At 44.9% G+C, this 17834-nt stretch overlaps 1 protein-coding gene across 7 annotated transcripts in view; it reads left to right on the forward strand.

Moving 5' to 3' along the window:
• The window catches only part of scn8aa (sodium channel, voltage gated, type VIII, alpha subunit a), a 44378-nt gene that overhangs the window by 21755 nt on the left and 4789 nt on the right, over nt 1-17834 (forward strand). For 5 of the 7 annotated variants that reach the window (XM_086214700.1, XM_086214697.1, XM_086214701.1 and 2 more), the window contains 15 exons: nt 429-743; nt 2335-2470; nt 2692-2930; nt 3760-3933; nt 4054-4410; nt 4487-4960; nt 5317-5434; nt 5985-6139; nt 6479-6652; nt 11675-11797; nt 16292-16576; nt 16965-17018; nt 17112-17249; nt 17356-17460; nt 17561-17831. In XM_086214700.1, coding sequence (XP_086070826.1) covers nt 429-743; nt 2335-2470; nt 2692-2930; nt 3760-3933; nt 4054-4410; nt 4487-4960; nt 5317-5434; nt 5985-6139; nt 6479-6652; nt 11675-11797; nt 16292-16576; nt 16965-17018; nt 17112-17249; nt 17356-17460; nt 17561-17831 — 3118 coding nt within the window. The remainder of the gene's footprint in view (nt 1-428; nt 744-2334; nt 2471-2691; nt 2931-3759; nt 3934-4053; nt 4411-4486; nt 4961-5316; nt 5435-5984; nt 6140-6478; nt 6653-11674; nt 11798-16291; nt 16577-16964; nt 17019-17111; nt 17250-17355; nt 17461-17560; nt 17832-17834) is intronic. The other 2 variants (XM_086214703.1, XM_086214702.1) reach the window with 1 other exon arrangement.

A 17834-nucleotide genomic window follows, 5' to 3' on the forward strand; every position in this document is an offset into this window, starting at 1 on the left:
GCGCACTGGCTTTATGAGATGAAGGTGTTAGATTTGCTCCCGACGATACAAGCAGGTTGTTGAGACTGTCAGTGGAGCTGAATGATGGCTGGATCGGTGCGAGCAGCGGCCGGGATTGACGTCATCATGAGTCATGTTCCCGTAGTTCTGTCCTGCGTGTGTGACCTTGACAGTGTCAGGTATCGCTGACACAATTATTTACTTCCCTCCTATTTAAGTCACATGACCCTTCCAGCAGAAAAAAGTCCTCCTCAGGGAAAAATGTCCTGGTTGCATTAATTTTCCTGCACCCCACAGATGTTGCCTTTCATCCTGACCTCTGGAACTGATGACAAACTGCTTAAAAACGAGGGTGTGATTAATTGAAATTCAGAAACACCCTGAGCGTTGGTCTATCAGTCACACAACTGTACCTCTTCTCCCTCCAGTCCCTCCTCAGTATTCCCGGCTCGCCCTTCCTGTCCCGTCACAACAGCAAGAGCAGCATCTTCAGTTTCAAGGGTCGCAGTAAAGATGTGGGTTCGGAGAATGAATTTGCAGACGATGAACACAGCACGGTGGAGGAGTGCGAGGAGCGCCGGGGCTCCCTCTTCAGCCCGTACCGGCGGAGCAGCTACAGCGGCTATCACGGCAAGAGGAACAGCACGGTGGATTGCAACGGCGTGGTTTCTCTCATCGGCCCTGGGCCCGGTGGACGCCTTCTGCCTGAGGTGAAAATAGATAAGGCAGCTACTGACGACAGTGTAAGGAAGTCTATGAGTAGACCTATCTAGGCATGGCCCCCCCCTCTCGTCCGTTCCTTCCTATCTGGCTCTGTTTCCTCTATTCTGTCATCTTTGCAAGTCCGTATGTATCTCTTGGCTAACCGCTCGCGCCTCCCCTCCCCCAGCCCCTGCAGTGTATGCTGCCCTCCGACAGTAGGCAAAGGATGGAGACATTTGTTAATGTGACTATACTATAGCCAACCCTGCGTTTGATAGGTTAGTGAAACTGGGTCGATCAATGACTTCCAGGCAATTTTGGCATCTGTTGTCAATGTTTTGAACATGTTTTTTTGATCAAATAATCCACTCGTACATGCACAGTAGTCTACTCCTGCTGAAACAGAAATGACTCTACTTGACACAAACGCCCATTTGATTTTAATGTTTAAATCAAAGCCTGATTAAGCTTTAATAAAGAAATCATGTGTAGGATGTCATCAAGGTCCTGTTGAACACACGGCAGTGATAAAACGCCATTTTTGTTAACTGCTTCACAAAAAGCATATACTGATGTGCTAACATGCTCCAGTGTGTTGATGTGTTCCTCCTCCAGGCGTCCAGGTCCTCTGCGAGCCTGTGTGGGTAGATCTGCTGTAGGAGGCGGAGGAGACAGGGGGAGCAGCACTGTAGAGCTACATTTTTATCTGCTTTCCTAATACACAGATATATAAAATCCTAGAGCAGATACACAAGTAACACACACACATGCGCGCACGCACACACACACACACACACACACACACACGGCATCCTAACAGGACTTCATATAATTTAAGAACCAAAGGAGGGCTGCTGTCCTTGTCTGTCTTGACCTTTCTCTGTTTTCCAAACTCTCCCCGGTCAACAGTAGTGAACTAGTTGTGTTTCCTAGTTAGCATGGTAGATTCAAACCCTTAACTCCAACAAGCATGACCTAGACAAATAGAACAATGGCTATGGTGTCTGTAATTTCCTCTCCTTCTCTTTGACTTGGAGCATGCTCATGCATGACAACTGGATTGATCTGAACTACTTGCCTCCATATAATCTCTTTACAATGCTAACTGACTTGGTTGCAATATAAGTAAAATGGTTTCAAACTAGGAAGATACGATAGCATCAATTTGCAAGTAACATGAAATGGCCAGATTTGGGAGACATTTTGTAAAGAATGGTTGTAACCTGTTGATTATATTGCAATGGCAGCTAAGCCGCTATTATTGCATGACAGGACTGAAAATGCCTTCATGTAGAAGCAGTTCTCCTTGCACAATACATCATAATCCATAATTGGGAAGAGCTAATGCTATTCAGACATGATTAGATCAAGTAGCCCACTGCTCCCACTTTGGCTGAGACCTGCATGTTTTTTTTTACAGCATACACACATCTTCCTTGAAACCAGCATTGAGATAGAAACCAAAGAAACCCAAACACCCCCCCCCCCCCCCAAAAAAAAAAACTCAATTTCAACTACTTTTTTTTCCTGCCAATGCTGTTGTGCACTTCCCTCTGCCGGCCACCGGTGGTGATGTGGGATGGTGTTCATGTCCTCTCCATGGGTGCTTGATTCTTCCTCTCCTCCTGACAGCCAACTACTGAGGTTGAGGTGAAGAAGAAGCTGTCGGGCTCCCTGATGGTGTCTGTGGACCAGCTCAATACCTCTTTTGGGCGGAAAGAGCGGGCCAACAGTGTCATGAGCGTCATTACCAACACACTAGTGGAGGGTACTGCCACTTTAACCCAGCTATTTAACCTGCTCTCATTATTCTTTAACTAGGGCTGCTTAGTTTGACATGAATTTCCTGCTTATCTGCTTTGCATATCCAGCTATACCAGATACATACAATGCATACGATATCTTCTATCATTGGATACCTTTGCATGCGGTGTCCTCAACCCCACCAGTATGTGTAGTTTTGATGTGTGATTCGCGCTATGTCTTCAGAACTGGAGGAGTCCCAGCGCAAGTGTCCGCCATGCTGGTATAAGTTTGCTAACACATTCCTGATCTGGGAGTGTAGCCCCATGTGGTTGAAAATCAAGGAGATTGTCAACCTGATAGTCATGGATCCCTTTGTGGACTTAGCCATCACCATCTGTATCGTCCTCAACACCCTCTTCATGGCCATGGAGCACTACCCCATGACCCCTGACTTTGAGGACATGCTGTCTGTAGGCAATTTGGTGAGTTGAAGTCATTTTATTGTGTTATTCTTGTCTGAGTGACATCTCTGCTTCTCCTCAGCTGGACAGGTGTTTTGGGACCTGGCGGCTCCTTCATTGCCAATTCAGTGTTGAAAGAGAGGGGAAAAAAAAACCTCTCTGCCGCTTCCTGATGTTCATGCATTTCTTCACATACATGTGCACACACACACGCACATCCCTGGTACTTTCCTTCCCTGCTAGTTTTGCTGGCTGTTGGAAAGCCTGCATTAATATTTCATGGCTCCTGATCAATGAGCTGCCGAATCACAGCCTGGGTAACTGGTGTTCTTTACTAATAGCATGTTTAAGGACACTGAGTAAATCTGAGCGCCGAACATCTGCGGCCACAGACGTCACTGTGGCGTCGTTTTTCCAAAATGGAGTCAGGGACAAATTTCCTGTATGTTGGTGTGACACTAATGAACCTTTAAAGGGCAAAATTTAGACACACACTCTCTCTCTCACGCACACACACACACAGAAAGGAAAGCTCTCATATTTTTTCATTTTTGGATCATAACAATGATTTGTAACAATACGATTTGAGGCATATTTGTACTAATTCAGAAGGCAGTGACAGCAGCAACAGTACTGCGATAACATCCTTTCACTACTTTTAAAATTTTGTTACATCAGCACTGGACATGACATTGATTTGAATATTTTGTTGCTTTTAGATAATTAGGTCGGCCAATTTATTTTTTCTTTGCTTTTTTGAATATCTGTAATCAATAAATCAGGAACCGTGCATCCCAAGTGTGATCTGCTTCTCTAGTTAAGTCTACTCGTGCACGGTTCATCCTGCCAGGTGTTCACGGGGATCTTTGCTGGGGAGATGCTCTTCAAACTGGTGGCTATGGATCCTTATTACTACTTCCAAGAGGCCTGGAACTGTTTTGACGGTTTCATTGTGACGCTGAGTTTAGTGGAGCTGGCGCTGGCTGATGTGGAGGGCTTGTCCGTGCTGCGGTCATTCCGATTGGTAAATCCCGACAACACGTTTTGTTTTGTTTTTTTAATTCGCTCTGTTGTATGTTTGTCTTGTTTAACCAGCCGAAATGAAGCAGCGAATGAAAATCTTACAATTAAACCCTCTTTCCAGCTGAGAGTGTTCAAGCTGGCCAAGTCATGGCCGACCCTCAACATGCTGATCAAGATCATCGGTAACTCGGTGGGAGCTTTGGGGAATCTGACTCTGGTGTTGGCCATCATCGTCTTCATCTTCGCCGTGGTGGGCATGCAGCTGTTTGGCAAGAGCTACAAAGACTGTGTGTGCAAGATCGCCGCCGACTGTGAGCTGCCACGCTGGCACATGAACGACTTCTTCCATTCCTTCCTCATCGTCTTCCGGGTGCTGTGTGGCGAGTGGATTGAGACTATGTGGGACTGCATGGAGGTGGCAGGCCAGGCCATGTGCCTCATCGTCTTTATGATGGTCATGGTCATCGGTAACCTGGTGGTGAGTGTCTCACTGATGCAGGTGAAAAGTTCCATCTTTTCCATCCTCTTACCGATCCCCTGCTCTGTGTCTGAAGGTGTTGAACCTGTTCCTTGCCTTGCTGCTGAGCTCGTTCAGCGCTGACAACTTGGCTGCGACGGATGACGACGGCGAGCCCAACAACCTGCAGATTTCTGTCATGAGGATCAAGAAAGGTATAGCATGGTTTAAAGCAAAGATGCGGATCCTGGTGGCTAGTCTGCTGAAGAAACCACCAATGGAGGATGAGCAGAAACCTTTGGATGACATGTATGACAAGAAGCTGAACTGCATTGCTAACCACACGGGGGTGGACATCAACCGTGACCTGGACTATGCCAAGAATGGTAACGGCACCACTAGCGGTATTGGCAGCAGCGTGGGCAAGTATATGATCGATGAGGACCACATGTCGTTCATCCACAACCCCAACCTGACGGTCTGCGTGCCCATCGCTGTTGGAGAGTCGGATTTTGAGAACCTCAACACAGAAGACTTCAGCAGCGAGTCAGACAATGAGAACAGCAAAGAGGTCAGTGGGAGTAGTAATCCACTCGACCTCAGCCATAATCCACAGACCAGCGTCTGATTCTGGTGGTCCTGTTGTTTTTCTTCTTACTGCACTCATGCGATGTCCTCTCTCAAGACCAGACACTAATTTAATTCATGACTCCGTCCAGAGTGGCTGCGCAGGCGAGCAGTGAAACAAAATGAATGTGATCAAGTGTGTTTGTATGTAGTGCGTTTAGAAGTACCGATGTTCTGAGGGCTGGTTTTTTTTTCTTTTAAATTGAACGAAATCAAATGTCCCTAAAGATCTCCTTTGACGAGCACTCGTTAGCTTTCCAGTAAAACCTGAAACATTTCCGCCTGTCTGTTTGTCTGCAGCTGGATGACACCAGCTCATCAGAGGGCAGCACCATTGACATTAAGCCAGATGTGGAGGAGGTGGTGGTGGTGGAGACGGTGGAAGAATACATGGAGCCAGAGCCGTGTTGGACAGATGGTGAGACCACTGCTCCCACTGCAACCATTACCTCCACTCCACAGCACAGAGACTCCCCTGGGCTGGGTGAAAAATGACAGGGCGGCGGGGTAAAGGACAGTTTCATTATAAAGGGTCACTCAGCCATGGAGACTATTTGTCAGTCTGTCTGTGTACGGTACTCATACATAAATCCCTCCAAGATGTCTTTTATTATATACAGCTTGAGCTTTTCATCAAAGTGGCACAGAGGTAATGTCATATTTCTGACGAATACATAGTGATAATCTTTTTGTTTTACCAGGCTAACGTGATGTGTTTCTGCTGGTGAAGATGGGCCGGTGTAACTTTAAGAATTCGTTCATTTTTTTCTGTGAAGAAAAAAGTGCACTGCATCTTTCCTTTCATTGCTACTTGGCCGTTCAGGGTTCGAGCTGAGCTTAGATAACCCAGCATTTTGTTCTATCATCGAGCTGCTTGCAGATTTATTAGAAAGGTAGCCGGCAGAAGATCACGTCAGGCCCTCATCCCACGACGTGACGACACCGTCTGTGTTCCTGTGTGTTCTCAGCGTGCGTGGCCAAGTATAAGTGCTGCGACGTCGACATCACCATGGGCTGGGGGAAAAGCTGGTGGTTCCTGAGAAAAACCTGCTACCTGATCGTGGAGCACAACTGGTTTGAGACCCTCATCATCTTCATGATCCTCCTCAGTAGCGGTGCTCTGGTGAGGACACAGTCTCTGCTGACTCTATAGACTCTGGTGTGTGTTCAGGAGCGGACGTACGACCATCGGTGTGGTTACTCGGCCCAGACAGCCCGAGGAGGAGCCTGTGATTGATCGGTTTATTAAAGCAGGGATCTATTTCTGGGGAAGGTGGGGCGAGCTTGCTCTCGTGCTTCTAAAATAACAGCGACGAGCGGCACTGCAGAGTGGTTTGGAAGACTTGACGTGAAGCACGTTTCCTGTAAATCAATGTTAGCGGTCGGCTGTAGTCCTGCGTACAATTTCATTAGCAGAGTCATAAATAACCGGGCGAAATACTTCCTGACTCTGTGTTGGCAGGCCTTCGAGGATGTGTACATCGAGCAAAGGAAGACGGTTCGGATCATTTTGGAGTACGCCGACAGGGTTTTCACGTACATCTTCATCCTGGAGATGCTGCTGAAATGGGTGGCGTACGGTTTTGTCAAGTACTTCACGAATGCCTGGTGTTGGCTGGACTTCTTCATCGTGGATGTAAGTACAGCTCTCTTCTCCTCTGCCCTGTTGGATAGATTAGACCTGGTCCGCAACCACACCCTGGTCATCCAAGACCAGTACAGTCCATGAACAGCAGAGCTATTTTCTACCACACTTACTACAACTGTGAAGTACTATTTGTCTCTTGTAGGATTAGGATTTTATGGTCTATGTTTATCATAATCAGACAGGATATGATGTTTTGATTATATTCAAGAGTTGCCCTTGTTGTTGTTGGGTGTTGTTACTTTTAAAAATCCAGATCATAGATTAAATACTGCACTTGACAAGGCAAGTTGTTTACAATATTGCTAAGTTATTTTACAGCAGTTATAAGGACAGTGTGTCTGTCTATACCAAGCACACACACACACCTTTGAAGAAACAATCCCTGTTTTGACTTTGGTTTGCCACACTGAGATGCTTGAATATGGACGACAATCCTCTGCTGCTGACTGAGGAGAAGAAATTAGTTAAAAATGTAAAGACAAGTTCAGAGGGAACTATTAAAAACTGAGCACACAAGCAGAGGAACTGAGACAAATTAGAATAATCTAATCAGTAACCCAAGTGTATCGATCAGCGTCATATTCAAGTCACGCTCAGAGCAATTTCAAAGATGTGTCTCTGTAACATTTGCCTTTGTCTCAGACCTGTAAGATGTTTGACACGTGCCTTTGTCCTTTCTCTTCATGTTCTTCTCTGGTCCTTGTGTCAAGTTGGAAGAACCGGAACAGGGAACATTCTTCACTCTATTCTGTAGCACTAAAAACCGTTGTTTAATCTCACTAAATTGACAGTATAATTCAAGATTACGAGGTTGCTGAGATAACTGAGTGACTGTAATATTGGGAAACGTACAGTGGATAATGACCCCGGCTGGAAGATTAAAGCAGCAGAATTTTCCATGGATGATGAGTCGATTGGTAATCTGAGCTGGTGATTGGATAGAATAAGAATTTCCCTGATTCTGTCGTTCTTCTAGAACTAACTACCTCTCCGCAGTGCCCAACACCTCTGCCAATACCTGTGAATGGACTCCTGTCAATGGCCAGACGTTGCCATGTTGGGTTACTATGACCTCCTGTGACCCCCCCCCCCCCACCCCAACCCTGGCAAACATACATTTGATTTACAAAACAAAAAAATGCATGCATGTGTACATTTTACAGTTTGTCCATCTTCATATCACACAAAGTCAATCTGTTGTTATCACTTAAGGTCTTTTAGGTCAGATCCTTGGCCACATTGTTCACCTGTTCAACTTTATTGAAAAAAAAAAAAAAAAAAAGGTCTGCAAAATATGAAATGCAAAATAGCAGCGTGTTTGTGTGGCCATGAGCGAAGTGTTAGCTGGCTAGCAAAAATAGAACCTGAAAATCAGTTTTCTCTCCCCAAAACAACAGCAGTTGCAGGCCTGCTGGCTAGAATGAATTGTTTTTAGGGAAGCTGGAGGTGTGACGGCAACAGATTCTGCTCGTCTGGTGTTTTACTTTACAGCAACTAGAAGCTTTGCATCGACGTTAACAATTCGGAGACCAAAGACCTCCGTGAAACTGGCCTGAGTTAAACTCTCCACTAAATTTTGGTTAAAATCGGCTTCATAGATTTTACATAATCCTGCTAACAGACAAATGGCACCCATCGCAGATCCTGGGTGGAGGAAGATGAAGCTCCAGATGGTCTCGATCTCTCCCTGACAGATCCGGAGACAATAAAAGATCCCCCTCCTAGTTCTCTTTGGACTTTGGGAACATAGAAACATAGCAAGTCCAGAGAGTAGAGATTGTGTTGTCCATATTTCAAATCTAACAGAGCAGTAAAGCTGGAGTTTGACGATAAAATACACCAGTGACGGAGGCGGCGCGTCCATAAAACAGACCAATTCACCTTTGAATTAGTTATATCCCAGCATTCTATCACGTGTTTCACTCAGAAGTGTGTCATGATACAGCAGTTAGACATGATGCACGTGATGAATACTTTATAGATGGACATGTACGGCGCACACAGATGTAGGCAGATACATGCAGACCACGCTGCACCCATCCTGGATGCAGACCCCCACCACCCCTTGCCTCCTTCCCCGTCGGTGTGTTGCCAAGTCAAACACTTGGAACAGTGCAGGTTGTGAACATGTTACGAGTGACATCCCTGTCAACCCCATCCCCCTCTTTCACTCCCCCTCTTGAAAGTGTAACCTCAGGAATGTGGTGATATTGTGCTGGGATGTAATGATGGTGGGTGACAGGCGCCCGGCGGTAAGTTTGGTCTTCACTAGCACTCCCCCCTCAAAAAAAAAAAAAAAAAAAAAAAAAGTGTGCTAAATGAGTCTGGGTTGTGTTGTGGCCTGACTGTGCCTCTGCTGTCCCGTGTTGTGGGGTGAACTCATCACCGTGGACTCACAAAGGGGGGGAGGGGCACCATCATTAGACCGGCCTGTAGTTTTCTCTGTTTGTGTTCCTCCTCATTTCCCTTCTGTTACCGCATCTTTCTGTTGCTCATTTGATTTGAGTCGCCTTTATTTTCATGGCAGGAATGAACCGTACCGTGTGTTAGCATAAGATAACAAAGGGCAAAAGCATGTAGTACCAGAGATTTCAGTGCTAAAAGATGAAGTTCAAATCATCCTCATCATCATTGTCATCTAATAACGTCAGATTCTTGGCAGTAGTTGAGTAGTGAGGGCTGGGGAGCCTCCAGGAAGGTTTGATACTCCAATCAATACTTTGACTTTAATTACAGTTCCTGAATGATTTTTTTTTCTTCTAGTAACGGTTGAAATCATATCTATTTTTTGGGGGGGGGGGGGGTTAGATGACATCGCAAATACTTGGGTTTTAGTTTTCAGTTTAACGGCATTTCCTCACACTCGAAATGGTTTCGTGAGATGAAATTATAAAGTTTACCAAAGTCGTGTTTTAGTTTGTTGGTGTTGTTGCAAAGTATTTTTACAAAATGTAAAATAAATCACAACGTGGACATGGACCCCTCAGATACTGAAAGTCAAAACCTGTAATTTTTGAAACAATTTATGTGGTAGATGCCAATATTCAAATTAATTGATAAATACATAAAACTGTTGAATGAATGAGGGAATGGCTCAGGGAGGAGATTCTGTAGGTGTGTGGGTGTGGAGCTGATAGCTGTCATTCTCCACTCATCTTTCTTTTTCACTCAGATTATTATCATTGTTTTTGTTGTGTTTTTTCCCCTTTGGTTTTGGTTTGTTTTTATTTCCGTTTGGTCCGTGCCGTCGTCATCATGGGATCACAGCCACAGATGTCATTGGCCTTGCCTTGCAGAGCTCTGTGAGAAGGACGCTGAGGCACCTAGGCCACTACCGCACAGAGGACCCCAAGCACCCCAAATGGGTGCGCCCCAAGGGGTCGGGCTGAAGGTGACAATTACCCCAAACACTGTAGTGTAGATAAAGGCAAAATCTTTATTTTACTGTCTCCCTGTATTCTAAAAGTAAGGTCACTGACTCACCGTAGAAGAGTCGACTAAAGGTTTGGACGAATCTCAACAGCGTCTGAGTAAAAAGCCCCGGTCCTGGTGTTTGAGACTTTAAATTAAGAGGAAGCTGCTCGCTGACTTATTTCTCCTAAATGATAAACGTGTCAAGTGTGTGTCGACCAGTCAAAATGAAGATTTTGCCTGTTTGAATCCTCCCTACGTGACTTTGGTAAGCTTTGGATGTTGTGTACTTCTTGCGGTGATCTTGAGCGGTTGGTGTCGGTGGCTGGTTGGAGGTGCTTTCACATGTGTTCACCGTTGATATTTTCCTTATTTGTTAAGAAACTGGTACACCCCCGCCCTGTCTGTCCGGCCTCCAGCCAGAAAATCTTTGGGAGAAAAAGACTTCCTTTGACACAAATTTCAGGTATTTTATGATCAAATCCTCACTCACGAGCCTGGAGGAACCTTAGCGCTGCTTGTTGACCACAAAGCCCATCGCCCATTTCCTGCTCTGTTAACAGTGCAGTACCGTTCAGCCCAGATCAGCTGTATGACCTGAGGACACATTTGTACCGTATTTTTTACTGTGAATGGCAACAATGAAAAATATTTGATATTTAGTCGTAACACACAACGAAGCGTTCCTTGGCGGCGGCGGCGGCGGCGGCGGCGGCGGCTGGACTCGAGGGGCTGCGCCGGTTTCTTTGTGCTGTTATTGTTGTTAACATTGTTAACTGTGTGTAACTGTACTCTGTGTCTCTCTGTCCTTTCAGTGCCATCCAGTGCTAATAACAATATCCAGTCTGCCCTTAACCTCCATCCCTGTTTCTTGTGTGTGGTTCATGTGACTGTGGCTCTCCTATTTGACTCTCAATGCTGTGTGACAGTTTGACTTAATGTCTGAGAAAGAAAATGGTGAAATGACACACCTGTACATGTTTACTTGTATTCTTTCTCTTAGGTTCCATTAGTTTGTCTGTCTTAAATTATTTGGGATTTTATGCCTCAGCCCGAGAGCGACATGGAGAGACAATGTTAGAGGGGCAAGGGTAAGGCTCTCAAGTCTGTTGGGTTTTTATCAGCTCCTACAGGGTAACCCCACCCCCCACCCCCTCCCCAACTCCTCTTCCTCTGCTCTCCCAGTCCCTTCGCTTGTATCTAAATTATGTAGCACTCTTTTCTGCCTAATTTGCCCTCTATTTGAGTCTTATGTCTCTATCTCCTCTCTTTCTCTCTCTTTCTCTCTCAACCACACGTTTCTTTGCAGGTACAAAGGACTTTTCACATCTCGTCAACTGCCCAAAAATAACAGACAAACAACCCCAATGGCCTCCTGCTACTAAAAATACTACACACATAAAACCTATACTAAACCTTGACCTTCTCTCTCAGTGTATATACATGTATACATGCAATATTATACATGCATATACATGCATAGATTTATGTGTGTATGTCAAGCAACTCTCCGCCTATGCCAGGGCCGTCTCTCTTCCTTAGTGAATATTCTCACCTCTAACAGTTTGGAACCTCTTTTGCTTCTCTGTTTTTGTGTAGGTGTCTATAGTCAGCCTTGTAGCTAATGCGCTGGGCTACTCCGATCTAGGGCCCATTAAATCACTCAGGACACTAAGGGCCTTGAGACCCCTCAGAGCCTTGTCACGTTTTGAAGGGATGAGGGTAAGATCCAAAGCTAAGCAGCTGATCCTTCCGCATGCCCATTCAACAGTTTAAAGCATGCTAGAACTGATCTAAAAACAACCTAAGAGAACAAAAAAAAAGTCCAAAATATTGGGGGATTTTTTTTAAGGAAAAAAAAAAAAAAACAGGAAATGAAAGCCAAGAAGTCACCTTTCCATGCGCAATCCTGTACCATGCCTTTGTTAGAGCGAAATAAAGTCATGATGCAGCTGGGAGACTGAGTAAAGTAACAGTAAAGTAACAGTAACGTTGCATTGCCAGTAGAACAACATGCATTTGAATTGAACCAATAAAACATTAAAAAAAAAAAATCTACATACAAATTGATTCTTTTTATATTAAAAAGAGATATCTTTTTACAAAGCTGCCTCATCACATGAGTGACAACCTAGAAAAGATAATTACCTCATCTTACTTGGTTTCTTCTTGATTGGCCACAGTGAAATTTTGTCAAAGCTAGCCAAACTCACATGCCATCTCATAGAGCATTCAAATCAATAATTAGCTCTGCATTTGGCCTGATTCTCAACCACTGCTTTCAATTAAGAACCCCCCTCCCCTCCACATGCCCCTGCTCCCATACCCCCCCCCCCCCTTCCCATCCCCTCCCCTCCCCAGCTCACACCATCCCTCAATGCATCTGGCATCGAGAACAACCAGCGGGAACCAGGGAGCTTCAGGACACCAAAACCTCTGCCCAACCAGTCACACCAAAACTGTGCACACGGAGACGGTTGCCTAGCAACCACTGGGAGGATGCTGTCACATTTGTAGTCAAAGAGCAGAGAGGGACGGCGCCTCCAGTTGCTTCAGCCGTCTCGTCCTCAAACGCACAGATCTGATTGGTTGTCTCTGTGACTGGTGGTGGTGATAGGTTGCATCTGGTTGTTGTCACCCGTAGTCCCTCCTGTCTTTCTCTGTCTCTCTGCCTTGATTCTCTCACTATTCTTGGACTGGTTGCCTTGTCTTCTAGTTTAAGCTTCTCCTCTTCACTTCAGCCCCTCCCCACCCTTCCTCAGACTCACATGCGCAGCACTGTGCAGCAACCTTCCTTCCCTTCCTCCTCCTCTCCCTCTGCACCCCCTCGCCCCCTTATCCCTCCACTATTCACTCCACCTCGACCCGGTTTCGGCTGGACCGGACCGCTGGAGGGTCACCACACTCTCTCCTGCTTGTCCAGGATCTTTCTGCATCAGGGACTGAGACAGAAACCACACACTCACAGTGTTGTGGCTGTGGGAGGAAAGTATTTGTTAAGCTTCTGCCAGTGTCAGCACTCTGGGCCGTAGCACGTGACTGATCTGCAGTCCACCCTGGTGACAGGCGTATCCATCTCTCTCAACCTACGTCCACATGAAAATACTCTCAATCAGTTTTAGTGCCTTCCTGTTGGCATACAGGCAGAAGCTTTGCAAATATGCTCGGCTGCCATTTCACACAAGGCATTACTGCTGTCATGTCATGGCACCACATAGCGCATACAGCAGGCCCTGGCTTCCTGTTGCCTTCCACTCCCACAGGAAGTGAAACTGGGAGGCAACAATGGGCGCAGTTAGACACTGGGTGGGTAGTGGCGCGTAGATTGAATAGCAGAACAGCGTTTGGAAAACACTCTCAACCCTAGACAGACAATGTGTCACCCCACTGTAGTACGTCCCAAAAATGACTAACCAGCAGTAGAAGAAGACCTGTGCAATTATCTAGTGGGTGATTGGAAATGACTCGGAGTCTCATTCATATTGGAAATCCAGCGACTAAAATGTGATGCTGTTGCACTTTAGCAGGCATCTCTTTAGGCCCTGGATAGGCTTTATGAATGTTGCTGGGAGTTTTTTTTTGGTGAAATTTCTTTAGGTTTAATTGTTAATTTTGGGAAGGGAAATCGACCTGTTCATAAGATGATGTCATTTTTGGGGTTGGAAATCATGGCACATTTGCTTTTACTAGTGTATTTACGCCCCTATGAATGAGCTCATTCAGTGGGTGTAAGAGAGGCGAGGGTGGTCCAGTACACAGAGGAATTTGATCCTGCTGTATCAGTTTGTTACTATAATGTTTATGTTCATCAATTGAGTTACCATTTTGTTTGAACTGGAGAAATTTGAGGTCAAAGCAATAAATAAATGAATGGGGAAGTCTATGAATGGAGAGATGACATCGTATGAAAGAGATTCTGGAGAGTTAGAATGTTGAGAACTTTTACATCCTCGCTGCTTGAGTGTTACGGCACCATGCATCACGGAGACCCGAACAACTCAACAGCGCCGAGTGAGTAGTGCAGCTTCAACTGGAAACATTGCACTGCTTAACATGCAATGATTATGGGCTGTTCTGACTTTCTACTTTGCTCTCTCTTTCTCTTAACGCTGCTTTGTAATCTGGCTCCTACTCTTTTGAGCAATGCATTGTACAGGAATGGCACCCTCTCTTTTACCCCAGTTCAGTACATCTTTTCCTAACGAACCTGGTGAAGTTACATCCATCACGGGGCCTTTGGGTTGATCCTCTGAAGCCCGGCTGTTTCAGTCGCCTGCCTTCACTATGAGCAGGCTGACGCAAAGCTCACGAGTCTCTCAGCTCAGCCATAATGTGTTTCAGATATCTGCCAGACACCCTCATTACCCATGTAAATACCAAAATGGCTGGTCAGACACAAGCGCAACGCTTCTGCCATTATCTCTTTAGCCGCTGTCTCTCTATCCACACATTTCTCTATCTATTTATTTATTGATTTGAGCGGTTCTTGAGATTGCACAATGCCATGTAACACGCATGTACTATAACTGCCGATGCACATTATGCATTTTTGAAAGCCATTTTCCCTCTTTTTTTTTCTGAGAATGCCTTCCTCACAGCATGGCCTAATCATTTGATAAAACACTGAATTTTTCTGAAAGCGGGCTCATTCTCTCAGCGAGTGCAACGGCAACACTGCGAACGAAAGACAGGAATTAGGATGCTTGCGTGTCTTTTGCAGGCCAAATAATCATCCGCCGCTGTGGGATTTTACACAAGACACGGTACAGCTTTGTACGACCCATCTGAAATTTACGATTTGAACGTGCAGCAAAAGACACGCTGTGAAGGTCGTGTAGACGCTGAGAGAATCCTGCTCTAGGGCCTCTCCTGGTCTGTCTGTAATGAGGAGGGAATATGGCTCCACAAAACCAGTCTGCCAAAGACATGCATGCTCAGCTGTCTGCCTGAGAGCTGCTGGTCGGCCTGCCTAACACTGGTACTGAACTGTTCACTATGTGCTGAGCTCATTACTGGCTAAGATGAACCCACGGGAAAGCAGATTGGATTGGTAAAAAGATTCTGGGGTGGTGGTGGGAATTGTAGCTTCTTTTTTTTATTGCTTTAGTGTTTTACTGTTTGAGTTGGGGTAGTTATGGAAAAGAGCTAGCAGGAATATTAAGAATATTGACTGTCTAAGGTTGGGTTGTGACACTTCATAGTGGTATGGCATACACTTGTGATTTAAACTTCATAAAGTACAGCAATATGCACACATTTTTGAGGACAGGTGCTCACGCCAAATAATATGAAATCTATCTCCCACAACACTGCCATGTGCTGGCATTATTATTTTATGTTTATATTATGGATATATGTATGAAGTTGACAAAATGTACATAAATGTGAAATAATTTGGAGAATATTTGACAGTTTGTACAAATATGTACAATATTTTCATACTTTTAGTGTTTTTTTTTCTTTTTGCATGTGTTTTATTACAGTGCTACATTGAAAAGTTAGTCCTAGGTGAAATAACTCCTCAAAAAACTGTGTGTGTGTGTGTGTGTGTGTGCGCGCGCGCCAAAACCATTGTGAAAATCCTTTGTTGTAAAACTTAAATTCAGGTTTTCCTGCATGACCTCTTACGCAGTTAAGAACTGTAATTCATATCTCCTACGCTACATTACTTGTGTACAGCCTACACCAAATTAACACTATGATTTATTCATAATGTCTTTAATGTGGGTCATGTTGTGGAAAAGTGTTTCAATCATATATTATTTCATCTTCTATGTCGACAAAAGTTTAATTTCAACATTTAAACGTCATGAACTTGATTCTTGCACATTTTTAATCAGGTTATTTACCTTTGTACACTGGTGTGTGTGTGTGTGTGTGTGTGTGCGCCTTGAGCAGTTTGAGCTGCAGCGATCAGCATCTGGGAGTCACACCAGAGCAGCTCTAGTTAGAGCAGGACGTTCTCAGCCCTCCTCTGCATTAATTCAGCACGCTTCAGTGTGAGCGTCCCAATGGCGCGGAGCGCTCACTCTCAGCTACACGACATCATAATACACTGCTGCTCTTAACACCTGTAACCATGGGTTGAGCTGCTTCTTTAAGTACTAAGTGTAAGGCCATACCGGTATGTGGTGTCTTGTTTGAAGAGTTGATTGAAGGGTTTTGGTGTCCTGGTTCTCACACTGTCATGTCCTGTCTCCCCTGGTTCTGGTCTAGGTGGTAGTCAACGCCTTGGTGGGTGCCATCCCTTCCATTATGAATGTGTTGCTGGTTTGCCTCATCTTTTGGCTGATTTTCAGTATCATGGGGGTCAACCTGTTTGCGGGCAAGTACTACTTCTGTTTCAATGAGACATCCGAGGAATACTTTCCCGTCGACTTGGTCAACAACAAGACCCAGTGTGAGGCCCTCATTCATCAGAACTTTACTGAGGTCAGGTGGAAGAATGTCAAAATCAACTTTGACAATGTGGGTGCCGGCTACCTGGCCTTGCTGCAAGTGGTGAGAGTGTCACTCCTCCTCACTCTATTTCCTGTTTCACGCACCAAGTTGGTTTCTTTTTCTCATTTCTCGTACACTTTCCTGTTGTTTTTCTTTTAGTTTCTTTTGTGTCCGTCCTTTCCCAGAGGATCTTTCTCTACTTGAATTCAATTTGCTTTACTCTGATGAACACATTCATTGTGTATATTCAGTGATTTTTCATGCTCTTTTCTTCATCTACTTGTATTTTTTATTCTGTGCACAAGCTGTTCCACTGGACATGCATCTGCTTTGGTTTGAGTTTGCACATTTGTTCAGATGTTATTTTATTGTATTTAATAATGGATTGTCCTGGTATTTGTTTGTAGTTTCCACACGGATGTATTTAATCATGTCTGTCTTTATCAAGGCCACATTCAAAGGCTGGATGGACATCATGTATGCAGCTGTGGACTCCAGAGAGGTACGATCTACTCTCCGATGAATGCTCTTCCTACATGGGGCCGTTAACAAGCCGTCACTTAAACTTTAACGCGACACTACCCTCCTCTCTAAGGTGGAAGACCAGCCTGACTATGAAGTCAACATCTACATGTACATCTACTTTGTGGTTTTCATCATATTTGGCTCCTTCTTTACCCTCAACCTCTTCATTGGTGTGATCATTGACAACTTCAACCAGCAGAAGAAAAAGATAAGACCCTTTCCGTCTTCATTTTCCCCGTTCTGTGTGAGATGTTTCTATGTGTGTTTAAGAGTCAAAATGTGATTGTAACCAAATCTTTTCTTCATCCCTTTACTTTGGAGGTCAGGATATCTTCATGACAGAAGAACAGAAGAAGTACTACAATGCCATGAAAAAACTGGGGTCCAAAAAGCCACAGAAACCTATTCCTCGACCACAGGTAGGTTCTTTTTTAATATTTCTGCTTTTAACCAAGTTTGTTGGGTGTTTTCGTTGGAGCTGTGAGTTGAAATCCACCTCGGTGTCGTCTCTCCTCACAGAACAAGATCCAGGGAATGGTGTTTGACTTCGTAACACAGCAGGTCTTTGACATCTCCATCATGATCCTCATCTGCCTCAACATGGTCACCATGATGGTGGAAACAGACGACCAGTCAGATGAAACGGAACTCGTCTTGTACTGGGTCAACTTCATCTTCATCGTAGTCTTCACCATGGAGTTCCTGCTGAAGCTCTTTGCCCTTCGTCACTACTATTTCACCAACGGCTGGAATATCTTTGATGTAGTGGTGGTCATCCTCTCCATTGTCGGTG

This window comes from Aulostomus chinensis, chromosome 9, assembly GCF_037954235.1.
Source record: "Aulostomus chinensis isolate RoL2024-O1b breed Wild chromosome 9, RoL_Achi_v1.0, whole genome shotgun sequence".
NCBI classification, from domain to species: Eukaryota; Metazoa; Chordata; class Actinopteri; order Syngnathiformes; family Aulostomidae; genus Aulostomus; species Aulostomus chinensis.